Source organism: Podarcis erhardii (assembly GCF_964252035.2).
Source record: "Podarcis erhardii genome assembly, chromosome: Z".
Classification (NCBI taxonomy): Eukaryota; Metazoa; Chordata; class Lepidosauria; order Squamata; family Lacertidae; genus Podarcis; species Podarcis erhardii.
The window spans coordinates 3,711,020-3,731,128 of record NC_138504.1 but is presented as its reverse complement, the minus strand read 5'-3'; the positions used below and the strand labels follow the sequence as shown (position 1 = coordinate 3,731,128).

Sequence of the window (20,109 nt, the reverse complement as noted above, 5' to 3'; positions counted from 1 at the left end):
AAACCAGTAGGAAGGTATTTAAATTGATTGTGTCACTCTGATGTATTTTATCTCTTTCAAAAACAAGTGGATTATCTGCTCTGCCACACAGAGCCTTGGAGGTGTAGTGGAGTGCTTGGACTGTAAATCTAGATACATGTAATAGAAAGCGCTTCTCGCTAGTATTCTCAGCAAAATGTAGAAAAACCAAGCCTACCTAGGAATGCCCTGTGGTGGCTTGTTTTTGTGAATGTTCAGACAGCCTTTGTATGTGGTTGAAAGTGCTGTTGGAATCACTTTGTCACAGAGCAATAGAGTAGGGGGAAAGTGAGTGTTGGAAACATGTTCACTAACTAGGAGCCTGCAAACCCTCAATTTGCGTTAAATACCATTTATCTAGAAACATAGTTGAGTCTAGTCATGTGGTAGTTCCAAGCTTTTTATCTTTTCGCCAGGTTTGCTTTGGGTATTCCAAAGATTGCTTGCTCCATAATAATAAGAAGATAATGATAATGATAATGATAATAATAATAATAATAATAATAATAAAAAATAATAATACAGTGGTACCTCTGGATGCAAACGGGATCCGTTCCGGAGCCCCGTTTGCATCCTAAAGCGAATGCAACCTGCGTCTGCGCGGGTTGCGATATGCCGCTTCCACGCATGCGTGTGATGTCATTTTGAGCACCTGCGCATGCGCGAGCGGCGAAATCTGAAAGTAATGCATTCCGTTACTTCTGGGTCACCGCAGAGCATAACCTGAAAATGCTCAAATTGAAGCATATTTAACCTGGGGTGTGACTGTAATAATAATCCTTTATTTCATCTGTAGTTTCAGGACTAGTATGGTACAGTGGTGCCTCGCAAGACGAAAAGAATCCATTCCGCGATTCTCTTCGTCTAGCGGTTTTTTCGTCTTGCGAAGCAAGCCCATTGACGGCTTAGCGGATTAGCGCTATTAGCGGCTTTTAGCGGCTTAGCGGATCAGCTGATAAGCGGCTTAGCGGCTTAGAAAAAGGGGGGGAAAGGAAAAAACCCCCGCAGGAACTCGCAAGACATTTTCGTCTTGCGAAGCAAGCCCATAGGGAAATTCGTTTTGCGAAGTGCCTCCAAAACGGAAAACCCTTTCGTCTAGCGGGTTTTCCGTCTTGCGAGGCGTTCGTCTTGCGGGGCACCACTGTAATTCTAAACTGAGCAACCCTTAAACTCTGGATTTTTAGAGAACTTTGTGTTGGGCTTCTACCTTAACTGCCTCCTGGATATTCTTACTGGGGTGACTGTGGCTAAGTCACTGGGTTGCCTGAGGCACAGTCTACTGCTGAGGGGACATTGCTTGGTGGTAGAGCATTGCTTTGCATGCAGAAACCCCCAGGACCAGTCTCCAGATAGAACAGGAAATGACTGTTGTCTGAAACCCCAGAAAGTTGTTGCCAATCAGTATAGACAGTAATGAGCTAGATGAACCCAAGGGTAGCTTTCCATGTTCCAGCTGTCTGTGCTGTCATGCCTTAGTTTCTGAACTTATTAAAACCAACACACTAAAATTGTGTACACACTGTACATTGTGTACAGTATTATCTTCATCAGAGAAGCTAAGGCAGGGGTCAGCAAACTTTTTCAGCAGGGGGCTGGTCCACTGTCCCTCAGACCTTGTGGGAGGCCGGACTATATTTTGGAAAAAAAAATGAATGAATTCCTATGCCCCACAAATAACCCAGAGGCACATTTTAAATAAAAGGACGCAGTCTACTCATATAAAAACACCAGGCAGGCCCCACAAATATCCCAGAGCTAAGGTATGGGTAGGCAAACTAAGCCCCAGGGGCCAGATCCGGCCCAATCGCCGCCTAAATCCAGCCCGTGGACAGTCCAGGAATCAGCGTGTTTTTACATGAGTAGAATGTGCGCTTATATTTAAAATGCATCTCTGGGTTATTTGTGGGGCATAGGAATTTGTTCATTTCCCCCCAAAAAATATAGTCCGGCCCCCCACAAGTTCTGAGGGACAGTGGACCGGCCCTCTGCTGAAAAAGTTTGCTGACCCCTGAGCTAAGGCTTGATAGTTTCATCCTGTAGTTCCAGAACAGTTCTGCTGTTGGGCCGAGGACATCTCTTGACGCAAGGCTTAGCACACTGTGGTTCTGTCTGAGGAGGCCCGTTACCCAGAAACAAAACCTTACTACTATTCCTAGGAAGTTACATGCTGTTCTAAACCTCTTGGTTTCAAGTCACACTGAAGCATGTGGAGCCAAAGTCTTGTGGTTATGCAATTAAACTGCAGTCGTTCCTTTTGGGGAGGGAGGGTGGCTCCTGTTGGTCAGCTGGTTGACTCACTCCCTGTGGGGCGGGGCTGTGCGGCAACTTGCAGCTTGTAAACCACTGGGAGGGAAAATAATTATTCCATTCTAAATCAAGGGCAGCTATGGCACGACTATGGGGTGGTGGTGGGTTTTTTCTTATTTGCAAAAGCTGCAGAAGAGATATTTGGAAGCCAGATACCTCCAGGCCATAGTTATCAACTTTTCCCTTTTCTTGCGAGGAATCCTGTTCGGAATAAGGGAATTTCCCTTTAAAAAAGGGAAACATTGACAGCTGTGCTCCAGGCTGGTGTAGCTGTTTGCAAAGGCTTTGAAAACAGCATTGTGTATTGGAATACACAAACTTCTGGTGGTGTAGGCACAGTTGGGGTTAATGGCCAGTTCATGGAATTGCTTATGCTGTCACTAAGTCAATGATCCAGCATGCTTCCCAGTTTGGAAGAGAAATCAGTATTTTCAGGGTTCACCCTTGCACCAAAAAGAGGCCTAGGTCAGTTGAAATTGAGGACTTGTGTTCTAATGGCCCCAGCTGGGTTATCTTCTATTTCACTTGGGCTTGATGGGAAAAGTAAGCTATGGGGATAGTTCTCTGAATATTCCACACAACTGGGTTTGGAATCTTCCATTGTTAATGCCTTCTTGGAATTTGATCTGATATCAGCCGAGATGGCCACCCAGAAGAGGCGGGAATGTGGCACAACACAGTGATTGGGTTGGCAGCTGATTCCCTTGGCAGTCAAAAGCTGGTGATTGCAAATCAGTTGGGAGTAGGAAGCAGTGTTAGAAACTCAGATAAATAAACTAGGTGCCAAATGGCTTCTTAAACCAAGGTTGCAATTGCCAAAATGGAATGTCTAGTTACCATATTGGGGCTCTAAAGTAAATTTTTTCAAATGATGGACTGTCTGTGATTGATTCTCAGTTAAACATCTGGCTGGTTCAAATGTTTGAGCTTTGAGAACTTAAAGAAGAAAATTCACTTGATTCAGGCACAGTCCACATATATATTGGCCTATTCCAACCTCTCTTTTTTTTAAGGGTAACTGCTCCTGCTCAGGCTGCACAGAAAAAGCAATTTGGTTCCAGAAATTTATTCTGATAGTGCAGATAAAATATAACTGACATAATTCAACAGGATGGGGTATTAGGGTGTGAAAGCAGTCCAGATCCAATGATCCCCAGATGGTGAAGGTGCCATCCTGGTGCCCAGGCATCTTTACTTGGTCACAAGTGGTTGGAAGCCACATGCAAAATGCACCTGGCGCCTGGCTAATTTTGAACACTGGTAGGAAGGCAAAGGATGTAGAGGGGGACTTACATGCAGAGGATTGAAAGAACAACTTTTTACGTAAATGTATTATTGCAATTTTTATAATAAAGGAAAACATTCAAATTGTTTGAAGAAAATAGGATAAAATATAAAAGAAGGAAATAAAAAGGGAAGGGGGGAAAAAGAATAAGGAGCATACAAACATAAAATGCCTATTCATGTTCTCAAGTGTTCTTTGGACTCAAGTAAATGATTACAGTTTCATTTCAATGAATTTGTAAAGACATTAGAAATTATCCTAAAGTATCCCTCAGTAACGATGCTCAGGTCAATGGTAGTCTTCAATCATGTTACATTTGCGGCACATAAGAAAGAAAGAAAGGAAAAGCAACTTTCCTGGAAAGTGCCTTTTTTGTTGGTTGGATAACATCTCTGTCTCATTTGTTTAGATAGTTTTTCCATGAGGGCAGCTGTGAAAGGACAACTCACTGCATGACTGTTGGCTCACTGCTGTACCCTGCTTCCTGGATATTCCTGGATATTTATGTTGGTTTGAACTTCCCAAGCAGAAGTTCCCAAACATCTTTGGTTACAGTGGGAAAGGCAAATTGCCTTTTCTGTCACCTTAGTCTCTGATGCCAGTCTTAAAATGCTGGGTGCAGTTTTTTTTCTAGATTGGTGTAGAAAAAAAGGCATGTTCATGGACTTTTATGCCAAGCAGTGCCTCTTCCTTTTTGTTTTTTTTGCTAAAGTCTATGTTGAGCAAGGACACAGAACCTGTGACAACTTCCCCTTCCCCCTGATCTTGTTGGTCTTGAATGCCCATCACTCATAAACCAACATGACCAGTGGCCCAGGGTGATGGGAGTTACAGACCTGAAATTCAGTGTGGGGCTTCATGAGAGAGGGCATTCTCAGTCCAGGCTCCTCTATTATGGAATCTGCCTCCCCCACCCCAAACAAGGCTGGCACCCACTACTATGCATTTTGTGAGTTTACCCAGGCCTTTGGATTAATTATTGCTGCTGATTTGCTCTGAATGTTAACTCTTTTCATTCTTTATTTATATTCATTCATTCATTCGTGTGTTATGGTGCTTAATGTAACTCTCTGGGATGCACATTTTTTAAAAAAATAAAGAGTGTGCTATACATAGTTTAAGTACATAAATTAAATATGGGGGTGAGAGTAAAAGATTGTCCATATCTGCTTGAGAGAGGAGAATGGTCTAATGCAGGGTTTCCCAAACTTGGATCTCAAGTTGTTTTTTTGACTATAGCTCCCATTATCTCTAGCTAGCAGGACCAGTGGTCAGGGATGATGGGAGTTGGAGTCCTAAAGCAGCTGGAGACCCAAGTTTGGGAAGCCCTGGTCTAATGGGCTGTATGGGAATGATGCTAACACACTGCCCTTTCCCACTTCCTTCCAGAACTCCATCCGACACAACCTCTCCCTGCATAGCAAGTTCATTAAAGTGCACAACGAGGCTACAGGGAAGAGCTCTTGGTGGATGCTGAATCCAGAAGGCGGCAAGAGTGGAAAGGCCCCACGGAGGAGAGCGGCCTCCATGGACAACAGCAGCAAGCTGGTCAAGCCCAGAGGAAAAGCCCCCAGGAAGAAGGCAGCCATGCCAGTGGCCCCGGAATCTACTGCCGACAGCCCAGGCTCCCAGTACTCCAAGTGGCCTGGCAGCCCTTCTTCCAGAAGCAACGAGGACTCTGATGTGTGGACCAGCATCCGGCCTCGGACCAGCTCCAATGCCAGCACCATCAGTGCAAGGCTTTCCCCCATTCTAACTGAGCCAGATGACCTTGGAGACGAGGCGCTTCTTCCATCCCTTGTCTACTCCAGCGCATCTAGCAGTGTCCCACCCACAGTGACAGAGGAGCTGGAACTCATTGACGGCCTGAATCTGATGTCATCAAGCTCATCCTTGCTGTCAACTCAGCAGCCTTCTCCAGGTGGTCTGGCACAGAGGAATCCCAGTTTCTCCTTGCGAAGCCAGAGCTCAGCTGCTCAGGCGTCGTCATTTGGCAGCTCCCTCTTCAACCCTGTTGATATCTCTCTGCACAGCTCTGCCAGCCACTTCTCTGGCCCACAGACCCTGGAAGCCCTCCTGACATCCAACTCACCACCACCCAGTGATGTGATGATGACACAGGTAGATCCGATCCTCCCGCAGAGCGGAGGCAGGTTGAACAGCCAGACTTTCCTGCTTCTGGGGGAGCAGTCCTCCAAAAACAGGATGAGGCCAGTTAACCCATTAAGAAAGCCTCCGGAGCAGCAGCTGGAGTCCGTTGGCACTGCTTCCTTGCCGACTGCATTTTCAATGGCATCTCCTCAGAATACAGTCAGTCTGTCAGCTTTGAAGGCACCGGGCTCCACACAGCCTGCCCAGGCGGTCCAGCTGGGCACCCAGCCATTTCTGTCTGCAGCTACATTTGCCCCCTGTGGAGGCAATCAGGACAGATTGCCCAATGATTTGGACGATATGTACATGGAAAACCTTGAATGTGATGTGGATTACATAATCAACACTGACCTCATGGATGGAGAAGGCCTGGACTTCAATTTTGAACCCATTCCATCTGCTCCCAGCTATCCCAACACATCACAGGCCTCCAACCATACCTGGGTACCCAGTTAACTTCAGGATTGACAAAGGTAGGTGGATGTATGCAACCCACACTTCTCCAGCCTGGTGCCCTCCAGATATTTTGCACTACAACTCCAATCCTTGCTCTTTCCTATTTCAGATTATCACAGGTTCTGAAAAGTCACAGTGGTGAGGGTTACCCCTACTATCAGGAGTGAGCCAGTAGTAAATCACATGAAATAAGTGAAGTTAACTCTTTATTAGAAAAACAGGATCTGCACAGGAGTGTCAGGCCTAATGAGCATTAGCAAGTTTTCTTTGGTTGCAGAGACTGAAGGTCCCTCCTTCCCACAGCTGCCTAATTCCTCTCCTCGCCTAGGTTTCCCCAAGCAATCTGAGCCTGCACCTGCATGGCACTAATTTACTGCCTCGGCCCATTATACCTGAAGGAGCATCTCCACCCCCATTGTTCAGCCTGGACACTGAGGTGCCTCCTCCAACAGTCTTCTGTTGGTTCCCTTACTGTGAGAAGTGAAGTTACAGGGAACCAGGCAGATGTCAAGGAGATAAAGAACTACATAACTTTTAGAAGACCTCTGAAGGCAGCCCTGTATAGGGAAGTTTTTCGTTTGATATTTTACTATGTTTTATATATGTTGTAGGGACACGGGTGGTGCTGTGGTCTAAACCACAGATCGGAAGGTTGGCAGTTCGAATTCCCATGACGGGGTGAGCTCCCATTGCTCGGTCCCTGCTCCTGCCAACCTAGCAGTTCAAAAGCACGTCAAAGTGCAAGTCGATAAATAGGTACCGCTCCAGTGGGAAGGTAAACGGTGTTTCCGTGCACTGCTCTGGTTTGCCAGAAGTGGCTTAGTCATGCTGGCCACATGACCCGGAAGCTGTTTGTGGACAAACGCCGGCTCCCTCGGCCTATAGAGCGAGATGAGCGCGCAACCCCAGAGTCGTCCGCGACTGTTACCTTTACCTTTATATATGTTGTAAGCCTCCCAGAGTGACTGGGGAAACTCAGCCAGATGGTGGGGGTTACAAATAATAAAATTATTATTATTATTATTATTATTATTATTATTATTATTTAAAAAATATTTCTCCTCCACCCTCTTCATGCCTCTCCTGGTTCTGGGAGACTGGGGCAGGGGGAGGTTGCCACAGCAAGAAGGGGAAACAGACACCTGTGACTCTTCACCAGCCTGACTCATCTCTGCCTCTTGGCTTCCCTCAGCCCAGTCTCCTGCTTCAGCTTCAGCTTCTGCCTCTGAGTCTGGACTGCTCTCTGCCACAGACTCTCTCAGTTCTCTAAGCCCTGTTACCTCTTCAGCTTCCAGCACCTCCTTTTCCCCATCTTCTCCCTCTCATCGCCATCCCACGCCAATTCCTGGCTCTGAGGCTTTTACCATTGGAAGTTCTCCGGCTGGTTCTGCCTACCATTCCTATGCATCGAATCAGTTCCTGACACCTACACAGGGCTGAAAAATAATTCAGGTATTGAGGTGCTGAATCAGAATCTCCAGCTTTGGTTTAATCCCACCAGCTGTTCTGCCATAAAGTGATTGCATGGTCAAGCTAACAAACCGTGAGTGCTTAATACCTTAGAAAGTGTGAGGAACACAAGGAGTATGATATAAAAATTCTCCATTCCATCCATCTCAGCATCTTTTTGATCTTGGTGCTGCTGTTAATATGGGCAGCACTAGCTATGACATTAAATTAATTTATTACATTGAATGTGTGCATTCTTGAAATACATAAAACCTAAACAGCCATTGAGGGACCCATGAGAAGAATTTGGTCTAGAGTAGAGCAGGGGTGGGGACGCGGGTGGCACTCTGGTCTAAACCACAGAGCCTCTTGGGCTTGCTGATCAGAAGGTTGGCGGTTTGAATCCTCATGACAGGGTGAGCTCCTGTTGCTCGGTCCCAGCTTCTGCCAACCTAGCAGTTCGAAAGCACGTCAAAAAGGGCAAGTAGATAAATATGTACCACTCCGTTGGGAAGGCAGATGGCATTTCCATGCGCTGCTCTGGTTTTGCCAGAAGCAGCTTAGTCATGCTGGCCACATGACCCAGAAAAACTGTCTATGGACAAACGCCGGCTCCTTCGGCCTGTAAAGCGAGATGAGCACTGCATCCCCAGAGTCATCTGCGACTGGACCTAATGGTCAGGGGTCCTTTACCTTTTAGCGCAGGGATAGTCAACCTTTTTATACCTGCCACCCACTAATGCATCTTTCTTGATGGTAAAATTTCCCTACCACCCACCAGTCCTCGATGGAAGGAGGATTCAGTTTGTGCCATAGAACCCCCTACCACCCACCTAGAATACTGAAACACCCACTAGTGGGCGGTAGGGATCAGGTTGACAACCCCTAGTCTAGAGGGTGGGGGCCTGGAATGGATCCAACGAGAGTTTTCCTGCAAAATCATAGAATCATAGAATCATAGAGTTGGAAGAGACCACAAGGGCCATCGAGTCCAACCCCCTGCCAAGCAGGAAACACCATCAGAGCACTCCTGACACATGGTCGTCAAGCCTCTGCTTAACGATAAAAAGGCAGCAGAGGGGAGTTCTTAGGTTCATAGGAGTGGGGAGGCTTAACCCCCCCCCCCAAGTGCAGGGGGACCCACACAGCAACTATTCATATTTTTCAAAATAAATTTAATAAATGAATACTAAACACATTACTGTAATTCATTTAAAATCATGTGTTTGGCCCCCTTCTCCCCCAAGTATTTGCCCTAGATTTTGTGAAGTGAAAGCTTGTCCAGTATTATGGAAGCAAGTTGTCCCTTTGTAAATGTGTGATTCAGATTCTGGGAGGGTTGAGAGTGGGCAAATTATTATTTTATTGGATTTCTTACCCACCCTTCACCATGAGGTGCCAGGGTGAGTCACAACAATTTTAAAATATGACATTGAAACCACTTCAGATGGATTACAATCATGGGAATAAGGTGGCCCTAAAATATATATCTTAGGTGTCAAAGGCCAGGGTAGTGGGGAGTGTATTTAGGATCTGACAAAAAGTACATAATGAATGTGCCAGACACACTTCTGTGAGGAGGGTATTTCATAACTTAGGGGTTGCCACAGTGGATGCCCTTTCCTGTGTTGCCCTCCAGCAACTTCTGAGGTCACCTTCCTTCGCCACCACCTGATGCAAATCTCTTTAGACAGGGTTGTGACCTGTTAGATGGTGGTTTATTGTGCCTAGCTCTAAACCTGTTTTAATGTCACTGGGGCTACAGCATAAACAGCAGCAACAGGCACCCAGATGGTTGTGTCAAAGGTGCCTCTGTTCTAGCAAAGCATTTGGCCTCCCAGGTTTCTTGTGTTCAGAGCATTGTCCTCCATCCTGAGACACAATGAGGTTGTAGAGCAGGTGTGGGGAACCTGTGGCCCTCCAGGTGATGGTGATTCCACTACCCATCAGTACTATCCAACATGGCCCATGGGTTAGATATGATGAGAGTTGTAGCCCAATAACATCTGGAGGGCCACAAGTTCCACGCTCCTGACATAGAGTAGAAATGTGCCCCAAACTCTCCTTTCCTTCTCGGTTATAGACAGGAGTCTTTGCCTAAGAATGAGTTCCTAATCATGTTGGCAAAACTGAGCCGAATTGTGTATGGCAGGTGTTGGGAGCAGGATTTCCTAAAATGCTTATGCCCTCTGTACAGCACAAGAAATCCTGCTTCTTCCTCAAAAGGAGGGCAATATATGGGTATTATGGAGTTCTTCCCTGCTGGCTATTTTCCTTATGCCTTGTAAGTTATTGCTGGCCCCATTCTTCTAGACAGGCATTTTTATGTGTGACAGTACTTACCAGTATGGAGTGCTGGCACCTCTTCTTTTGCTGCCCATGGCAGCCACTTTGTGTGGGCACCCTGCAGCACTTTTTTTTGGGTGTTTTATTTAGAAAAAGAGCAAACCAATAAAGTTATCAGTAAAAGCTGTTAGCAACAAATATTTAAAACATTCAAACACCATTGACATAAACAATAAAAAGAAAACAGAATAAAGCATTATGCATGTCTGGGTAGGCTTGCATTACCTAACAAATATGCTTTAAGCAGGTGCTGAAAAAAGCTCCCTGATGTCTGTAGGCAGGGAGTTCCAAGGCCACCCACCTGCCATATGGCATCAGACAATTCAAAGTTACAGCCACAGTGTCCCACAGTGCTATGATTGGGAGAAGCGTTTCTGCTAGCTTTTCAGTGACAAAAAGCTGCCACTAAGGCTTATATCCAATCTTAGCACCACAGACCTAAGACTGGAGATAACCTTATTGGATCTCCGCACTGTGATGCTATGTGCTAAGATTCAAGAGCTCCCTTATCTCCACTCTTGGCACTTAGGATGTAGGTAAAAGGTAAAGGAACCCCTGACCATTAGGTCCACCCATCTGGCTGAGTTTCCCCAGTCACTCTGGGAGGCTTACAACATATATAAAGGTAAAGGTAACAGTCGCGGACGACTCTGGGGTTGCGGTGCTCATCTCGCTTTATTGGCTGAGGGAGCCGGCGTACAGCTTCCGGGTCATGTGGCCAGCAGGACTAAGCCGCTTCTGGCGAACCAGAACAGCGCACGGAAACGCCGTTTACCTTCCCGCTGGAGCGGTACCTATTTATCGACTTGCACTTTGACGTGCTTTTGAACTGCTAGGTTGGCAGGAGCAGGGACCGAGCAACGGGAGCTCACCCTGTCATGGGGATTCGAACCGCCGACCTTCTGATCGGCAAGTCCTAGGCTCAGTGGTTAACCCACAGCGCCACCTGTGTCCCATATCTCCACTCTTGGCACTTAGGATGTAGATCAGATAATAAATCTCCACTATGCATGTAAAGTGACTGCCAGCTGGGCATCATTTGCCCAAAAGGGCCTTGTGGGCCAAATTCAATGGTCTGGCAGTCCTAATTATTCATGCAGGCTGGACATCACCAACTGTGGCAAAGATGGAAACTGACCAATTAAGAAATGCTTTATTTAAGGGTCAGCCAATTGTGGACAAGCACATAAAAAATACTTTGCCTTTAAAAGTGTGCCATGTGTGGCCTAAAATAAAAAAGGAGTCAACTTTTGTAAAGAACTTGTGAAGCTGTCTTTTCAGATTCATTGGAGAAAATCCACTATTTTCTACTCAGAATGGCTGCAGTTTTCCAGGTTCAGACAGAACTCTTTCCCAGCTGTGCTGCCTGAGAATTCTTTACCTGGAGGTGCTGGGGAATGAGCCAGGGCCTTAATGCACTCCATGCATTCAGTGAGCTTATCATTTCGCAAGGGCCCCTTTCTGCCTGATCACCTGGATGCAGTTACTACCACAGGCAGTAAGGTGACTGACAGGCTGTTTGTAGACTCAGAACAGTAACTTCTCTGTAGCATTGCTTTCATAGATTTAGTTCCTGCTTCGGTCTTCAAGACAGTATTGCTAGCAAACCATTTCACATGTTTGATTCTGTTTCATACTTATTTTTGAGGATGACCAGGACATGGCAGAGAAGATGAGTTAATCCTCTCCCCCTCCCTCCTGGCCCAAAACTAGGGTAACCAGAAGTGTACGATACTTGTGGCCATATGACAGATGTGATGGGCAGCTGTGAGCTGTCGCTCTGTCTCACACCATCCCTCATCCCTTCCTTGAGTTCTGCTGAACTCTGATTTCTATTGCCATGTGCAGATAAAAGGGTTGCTTTGGATGGAAGGTGCTGATGGGCAGGAGGGTGCATATATGGAAGAAGGAGACTTCAGGGAAGTTGGAGCAGAAATGATACTGATACTGATGGCAGAATGAGCCTACGTAACAGGATGCATTTGAGGCCTTGAACCAAGAGGTGAAAAGAGTCTGGGCTTCCAAAAGGTTGTAGTAATTACACAATGCACAATCCCTGGGGCTTTGGGGCTAGAAGCAATCTGACAGTTGTGGATTAATATGGAGCCTCTGTTGGGGGCAGATTAACCTACATTTGCCTGGTGTGGGAGTCTTGAAGCTCGCAAACCTCTGTGGATTCAGGCTTTGGCTCTAAACTGGGAATCAGACCTTCAGAAATGGAGGTGCTCAAGGAACAGTGATACTAAATATCTGGAAACCGGAATTCCCTCAAGACTGGATGTTTCTTACTCTGTTGTGTGTATTTTCTGTTGTACATCCATGCGCAGTAGTGCACTAAGCATCTTCTCTCTCCCCCCCTCCCCCCACAGTGCTCTTCTGGTCCTGGAGTTATTGCACTCCCAGAGGAGTCTGGAATGCAAGGAGCACCTGGTGTCCGTCTTACTGTTCTGCAAAGCAGCTGGAAGCAAGGGCAAAGCAAATGGCAACTGGAAGAGAGAGATCCTGTTAAGTGCCACATCTTTTCCTGAGCCTACTGTTAAGCCCTGCAAGCCCCATCCAGGAGCCTGAGAAGAGGCCCAGGAAGTGCTCCACCCATGGCCAAAGACACTTCCTGCCCTTCATAAGCATTCTCCGGATTGATGGGGTTTTGGCCTGGCCGCGATAGGTCAGAGAGCTGTCTGAAGGGGGAGGGCATTGAGCTGGCATCACCCCTCCAGCTGATCTCAGCCTCAACTCCCCTCAGACTCAAGTCAGACACCCTGTGGATGGGGTGAGAAGATGGTCTGTGAATCATGTGGCTGTCTGAGTTGAGAAGTCCCTCCCCTCTTGAGCACTTCCCTTGCTCCTTTTCTGATGGGAGCAGGTGGTGGTGGTGGAGGAGGAGGAGGAGGAGGAGGCTGAGGGAAGTAAAGTTGCCCTGTTTGGGGTGGTGGTGGTGGGAAGCTGTAGAACTCATTATTGACTGTGCACCTGGCCTACAGGTGCCTTCTGGAAGTTAAGGCCCGGTCTGACCTTGTGAAGCCCTCACCTATGTGTTCTTGGGCAGCACTTCCCTGAAACAGTGGCTCCCCCAAAGCAGGCAAGCAGGTGCTAAAAGCTGTTGCTAAGAAACCAAAATGACTTCTCTTTGGGTTCGTTTCTGGGCTGTTTTGTGTTGCAGCTGAGAAATGGAAAACCCATATCTGGCCTTAACCAGAGCCCTGATCTGCATTTTCCCTTTTTCTAGTCCAGAAGGGCATTTTTCTACAGATGAACTATTTTGGAGGTTGCTTTTTCTTCTCCTCCCCCTGACACGGGCAGAAGGCAGGGCTTTCTGTGGCAGCCTTCAAACTGTATTATTTGTGTCTCTGTATTATGAGTGCCTTTCCTTCCCTCAGAGATGGCGCTACTGGCAGTAGCTGTTGCTTTTCAAAACTGCATCAAGAACAATGTGGCAACTCCTTGGGTGCATTTGCTGGGGGGTGGGAATGGGAATGGGGAGAGAAGGGCACGGAAGCAGCTTTGTTCTTTGGAACTGGGGCAGGTGGTGGAGTTGCACATTATAGATAATTACCTGCAAAGCTAGCAGCAGATTAAATAGAAGCTTTTGTAAACCTTGGCGCGGGGTTGGGAAGAACTGTCTATATTTTAATGCAGAATCCTATGACATTATTGGCTAAAAGTGCAGCCTGTTTTCTTGCAGCTTTACACCTTTGATACCAGACAAAACACTAAAGCACACAAGGCCCAGGGATGGGTGTGAAGATGGGATTATGGGACAGCTACCCTGCTGGGGGGAGGATGGGGAGGGGTCCTCCTTTCAACCTTGTGCTTTTCAGTAGCTAATTATGAATTGCCAGCAGGACATGTTGGGGTCCTCTAAGCCTTAGAATAGCTGGGTCACAGCTGCCACTGCGGATGCCTTTTGAGCCCTTGCCCACTTTGTGCAGAGCCCTGGCAGAGCAGTGGCTGGCTCAGGCCCACCTCTGCTGAGCAACTGTGACGGCCTTGGGTGGGTTGCCTGCTGTGAGCTTTCACTGTTAAGCTTGGGAGGCAGAACAAATAAAATAACATCTAGGATTCTGAGGGTTGGGGGACCACTTTATTGCCATGAGAAAAGTACCTTGAGGAACCAGGGAAACTCTAGAGGAGATCTGGTAGCTCCTTGGATAGATGGGAGAATTAAGAGTGTCAGAAATGGGGACCGTGGGTGGATTCCTGTCTGGTATGGGCCCACTCAGGAAAGGGGCGATATTTGCAGGCTATTCTTTCTGCCCTGGGGATGATATGTTTGGAGTCTCACTTGAGCTACTGTAGGCAGGTGGAAGCAGGTGAGGCTTCAGCCCCCTGAAGCACTCTCAGGAAGGGCAAACAGCACAAGCCTTCTCTTCAGCCACTTACTTTCTAAAAAACTTTCCTCAGAGCCTTCCTTAGGTTAACAAAGGTCCTTTGTGGTTAGCACAAGGCAAAGGGTGTGTTCTGAAGCACATGTGCAGAATATGTCAGCTAGGGAGGCATGACTTGAGGAAGTACCCAGGCTCCCCCTGCTTGCAGCAGCAGCCCTGGTCCTTGGTAGCACGCTCTTGCCGTTTCCTGCTGTGACTTCCAAGCAAGTCACACTAGGTGTTTGCAGGTTCAGCCCAGGCCCTGTCACCTCCCCTAGCTTAGAATGGCACTCCTGTCCTCTCCCAGCACACATGTAGAGCAGTTCCCTTACAGCCATTGCTGTAGTAGTAAGCCTACCTTTAAAAATGAGGGAAGCCAGCAGAGTTGAGCAGCAAGTGCTACGCAGTGGCAGGAACTAACCTGCTTCTGAGCCAGGGTTGCTCAGGGAAGTCCCCTGCCTCACTTTGCATGGCAGGCCTCAGCCAGGTTGGGCTTGGGGAAGAAGCATAAGTAACATGAAGAACTACATCCTCTAACTTAGAGTTGGTTAATTGTGTAATAACCGCCACTGCTCTGCTTCACTTCTATGTCTAAGGTGGGCTACATCAAAGCCTTAGGGCCGTTCACACTAAAAAAGGAGTCAGTTGGTGATCTAAAGTACACGAAGGATGAACTGATCTGCATTAAGCAATTGTGGGCAGCCTTCCAGAACCCCTTGCTTCTTGTTGCCTTTTCCTCCCCAGCTGCTTCAGAGGACTCTGAGTAGGAAGGTGGGGCTGGTTTTGGTGCCTCAGAATAATTAAAAATGAAGGCAACAGAGTGTGGTGCAGTGGTAGAATGCACTCGTCTTTGATGATCTTGGGCTCCTGCTAAGTTAAGCTTGTCAAACAGTCGGCGGGGGAACCTTTGGTGATTTGGGAGCAGCAGGGTGGAAGCTACATGTTGGACATTTGTGCGTCTCTCAGGGTGGGCTGCTGAGGCCTCTTCTCCCCAGAAGTAATATCTAGACACAGCAGGTGACCTTCGGCTGGCCTCTTTCCAGGACGGACCTGTGGACTCCATGGGCAAAGAGGTCCATGCTGTGTGTCTGTTCTCCTTGGACTGCTCTGGTACAGTTGATGGCTTGGGGAGAAGCTGGTTCAAACTGGCTTTTCCCTGTTTCTCCTGAGGAAGTGATCCCTCATGCTAATGCTCTATTTTGCTTTTGTCCCTTTTGTAACCCGCTTTGAGGTTTTTTCTACAATCAAGCGGTATATAAATTTTATGAAATAAATAATAAATAAATTGTAGCAATACAGTCTCTACCAGCGATCCCCCCCCCAAACTGTGTGGAATGTGCTGGAGGTCAAAACGTGACAAATAAATATCTATAATCTCTATTATCTGCCAGTGTCATAGCATTTCTTGCTTCCTATCCCTGTAACTAGTCAGGAAACGGGGATTCTGGTGAATGTGTCTGCCAATTGAGTATGGGAGAAGCTTTGACCCCATGGCAAAGGTTGCTGTGCTGGGTGTGATCATCTTGCCTGCTGGTCTGGGCCTAGTATTGGAGATAAAAGTCCATGGTTCAACACATGCTGGTTGCAAAGCTTAAGCCTGGGGCAAGTTATGGCACAGCGACTGTGTCTGAGCACAGTGTGGACTGCATTTGCCACACCAGTCAGTCCATGCAGTGAGTCTTCCCCTCACCACAGGTGTTAAGTTGGAGGTGGGAGCTGCAAAAAAATAAACGGTTCTGTTATGTGAGTAAGGATCATAAGTTGGCCTGCCGAAGGACACATCTATTTAGTTTAGGACTTGCCTCCCAAAAGGAGCTGCCACCCAAGTGCTCTCATTGTACAGGGAGAACCAGCTCTGTCTGTTCTGATGGTGGAAGTTCTGTTCTTTGCTAGTCTGCCTAATAGCTGTTACTAAACCTATTCCTCAAGGGAATAGTTTGTGCGTGTTGCATCTGGCACCCTCCACTTCCACCTGGGAAAGGAGGTGGGACCTGCTCCAGCTCTAGCTCCAGCTTCACCCAGGAGCAGCTGAGAGAGAGCTGCTTCTGAGATGGAAGGAGCTGAAAGCCAAGTGCAGCAAGGAAATCCAACAGATTAGCCACTTCTGGGGGCAGTGAAGTGTACAGTTGATATATTTTTGGAAGAGAGAAAACCCCACTTATTAAAGGTGGAGGGCGGAATTATCAACATATTGAGTGACTTTGCCAGTGGCCAAGTGTTGGCAGCAGTGATTCCATTCCTTGGATATACAGTGGTACCTCGGGTTAAGTACTTAATTCGTTCCGGAGGTGCGTACTTAACCTGAAACTGTTCTTAACCTGAAGCACCACTTTAGCTAATGGGGCCTCCTGCTGCTGCCGTGCTGCTGCTGCATGATTTCTGTTCTCATCCTGAAGCAGTTCTTAACCTGAGGTAATATTTCTGGGTTAGCGGAGTCTGTAACCTGTAGCGTCTGTAACCTGAAGCGTATGTAACCCGAGGTACCACTGTATAGTGAAAAACCATTTTGCAAGCCCCCAAAAGCTACCCAGCAAGCCTTTTCATTTTTTTAAAAAAGCAGTGAAATAACTGCCTTGTGCTATCGGCATGATTTAGGCTAGTGTGACAGCAGAGTTGGTTCGCTCTGCTGCCTGTAATTTCTCTCTTGACAAATTGGGAAAGGGGAGGGTGCAAGCAGGAACAAGGAAGAGGAGCCTCCCCTTCTTTGTGGAGTAAACGAGTGAGCAGCTGTGGTTCAGCCAACAGCCGATGACTCCTTGGAGCAGGCTGCATTCCAGCACAGAGAGCTTCTCTTTGTAGGCCAGCACATTCCATTTTTTTCCTCCCACCAGCAGGACTGGGAGCAGCCTCTGCCTGCTGCCTCTGTCAGACAGCCGCCTGCTCCCTGTGGTAGTCAAGGTAGGTAGCTGCATTTGCCTGTTCCACCCTCAGGAAGCCGAGCCAGCTGTGACCTACTGTCTGGTGCTGTACATAGCCAGATGGAGCCTATGCAGGTCTGTGGAAAACATGAGCTCTATAGACTGGTCTGATCACTCCAGTCAACCAATCAATGTCTTACCTGCAAAGTTGCATGCTGTATCCTGAGGTGCTTTTAAACCTCAGCATTTTGCATAAAGAAAAATAATCCTAAGTCATGCTAATACAGAAACTTGGCTCAGTTAAGTGTCAGTGTAGCCAAGGAAGGGGCCAAGAGCTGCATATGTTACTGGGGGAAAAGAGTTAAAAGTGGGTATTTGTAATGGAATACTCCTGCAGGCCCCATGGCCTCCTCCGGCAACTGGAACAGCTACACAGCATTCCTGGGAAGGTGTTCTGGGACTCACAGCTGCTCTCTTGTGAGTACCCGGTAGCAAAGTAAAGCAGCGCAGACAGGTGAGGAGGTATCTGGGCATACCTACTTTATTTCTACCAATTACAGATTAAAGAACATAACAAACAAACATAACACGTATGAGAGGAGCAGCCCTCATACAGACATCCCGTCTTGTCGCAAGACAGAGCCAGAGCAGAAAGAAAAAGTACAATACTGTAGTACCAGAGACAGAAGTCACACAGACAGGCTTCCTTTCTCACGGAACAGAAAGTAAACAATAGGATCAGATGATCCTTAAAATGGGAGGAGTGAAATACTAACAGTTTGCATACATTCTTCTCTTATTTTACTTATACTCTGCAGTTTAGGTCAAGGATGGCGAACCAGATGCTGACCTCCAACTTCCACCAGCCCCTGTAAGCACTGCCAGTGGTCAGGGATAGTGGGAGGGAGGAACTCAGAAACCTCTGGAGGAACACAGGTTCTTCATCCGAGCCTTAGACACAGGAAAGGAGACAGATGGGTTTGGGGGGAATAGCTTGATGGAAGGGATGGGGAATGTGACCTTTTTAGTTGCTGTTTGACTCCCAGCTCCCATCTGCCCCAGCCAGCCTGTCTGCTGCCCAGAAATGATGGGAGTTAGAGGAAGATAGAATCGGGATTCAAGATGACCTGCACAGATTGGGGAACTGGACAAAACCAACCAACCAACATGAATTTCAGCAGGGGACAAAGTCAGGGTTCTGCACTTAGGCAGGAATCATCAGATGCACAAATATAGGATGAGGACATCTGGTTTGACAGCAGCACATGTGAAAAGGATCTAGGGGTTAAACTTGGTAGACATCAAGTTTAACATGAGTCAACAGTGTGGTGCAGCGGGGGCAGGGGGGGGGGAGAAGCCAATGCAATTCTAGGTTGCATCAAGAGAAGTCTAGTGTCCCGATCAAGAGAAGTAATAGTTCCAATCTCTTCTGCCTTGATCAAACCACACCTGGAATACTACTGTGTCCAGTTCTGGGCGCTACATTTTAAGGACATTGACAAGCTGGAACATGAGCAGAGGAAGGTGACCAAGATGATAAAGGGTCTGGAAATCAAAATTTATGAGGAATGGTTGAGGATGTTGGGTATGTTTAGCCTGGAGAAGAGAAGTCCGAGAAGTGATATGGTAGCTGTCTTCAAATATCAATTAAGGGCTGTCACATGGAAGACTGAGCAAGCTTGTTTTTTGCTGCTCCAGAGCATATGACCCAAACCAAACTGCAAGAAAGGAGATTCTGACTAAATGTTAGGAAGAACTTTCCGATGGTAAGAGCTGTTCCATATTGGAACGGACTACCTCAGAAGAAGATGGTGGGTTCTCCTCCACTGGAGGCTTTTAAGCAGGTTGGATGGCCATCTGTCAGGGATGTGATTCCTGCATTGCAGGGGGCTGGACCAGGTGACCCTTGGAATCACTTCCAATCCTACAGTTCTGTGATTCTATCCTTGGTTAAATACAGAGGAAAGGCCCCTTTTGCACATGAGTACAAAAGGTCCCAAGATGGCAACCCTGTCTGTCATTTCTAGTTAAAAGGGTTAGGTCCTAAGCTAGATGGATAAATAGTCTGACATGGTATAAAGAAGCATGCTATGTTCTCTGTGCTTGGATGAGAATAAGGTTTTTCTCTCCTCAAAAGTTCCATGATTGGTGGTGGCAAGCAGCAGCAGCAGCCCAGATCTTCACTGCTTCCAACAAATCAGCAGTTATTGGAGATGCGGTGCCACCTGGTGGTCAAGAATTCCAGGAGAGATTTCAACTCCCACCCAAACACAATATGCAGGACATTCTCCATCTGGCTGGCCAGGGACATGTTTTCACTTATGTGAGCACTGGTACAGTCTGTTATAGTTAGCGCTTTGGCTGCTTAAGCAGTAGCCCATCTCTGCTTGAGGTTAAGTGGTAGCACATTTTGGCAGAGCTGTAGCTTGTACAGCTTTTGACTTCAAGCCTTGTTTGCCTCTGGAGCTGCATTATTGCTTCATTCCCATTGTGCCATTGAAGTCAGTTGCATGACACCTTGACCTTAGCAGCTATGCTGAAAGTTCAAATGGGTCTTAAGGGCAGCCAGATAATTGTGTGCCCTTTCCATGAGACGTCTGCTGCTGCTGCTGTCTGAACCTAAATACCTCCTAGAAGCACTGTGGAAAGTTTCCCGTTAAGCGGGTTCAGATTCCATGCTAAGCATTTAGTATATAGCTTCCTCCTTTAAGCTGTGCCATCCTCTCCTTCACCCCAAGATCTTTGCCCATACCAAAGCAACATTTGCAAGCCTATGTTTTTAATAAAACTTGGACTGCAACCTCATTACAATTTATTTGAATCAACTCACTTCCAAAGCAGGTTAATTAATCAGCAAACTAAATCTGCACACCAG

General features: G+C 47.1%; 1 protein-coding gene and 1 pseudogene across 2 annotated transcripts in view; both read left to right on the top strand.

Annotated features, from left to right (window-relative positions):
- The window catches only part of FOXO4 (forkhead box O4), a 28,227-nt gene extending 12,468 nt beyond the window's left edge, over positions 1-15,759 (top strand). The window contains exons 2-3 of the mRNA XM_081846777.1: positions 5,000-6,234; positions 12,382-15,759. Of these exons, the coding sequence (XP_081702903.1) occupies positions 5,000-6,217 (1,218 nt within the window). The 3' untranslated portion in view covers positions 6,218-6,234; positions 12,382-15,759. The remainder of the gene's footprint in view (positions 1-4,999; positions 6,235-12,381) is intronic.
- The window catches only part of LOC309333392 (tigger transposable element-derived protein 1 pseudogene), a 306,834-nt pseudogene that overhangs the window by 134,837 nt on the left and 151,888 nt on the right, over positions 1-20,109 (top strand). The window lies entirely within an intron of this gene.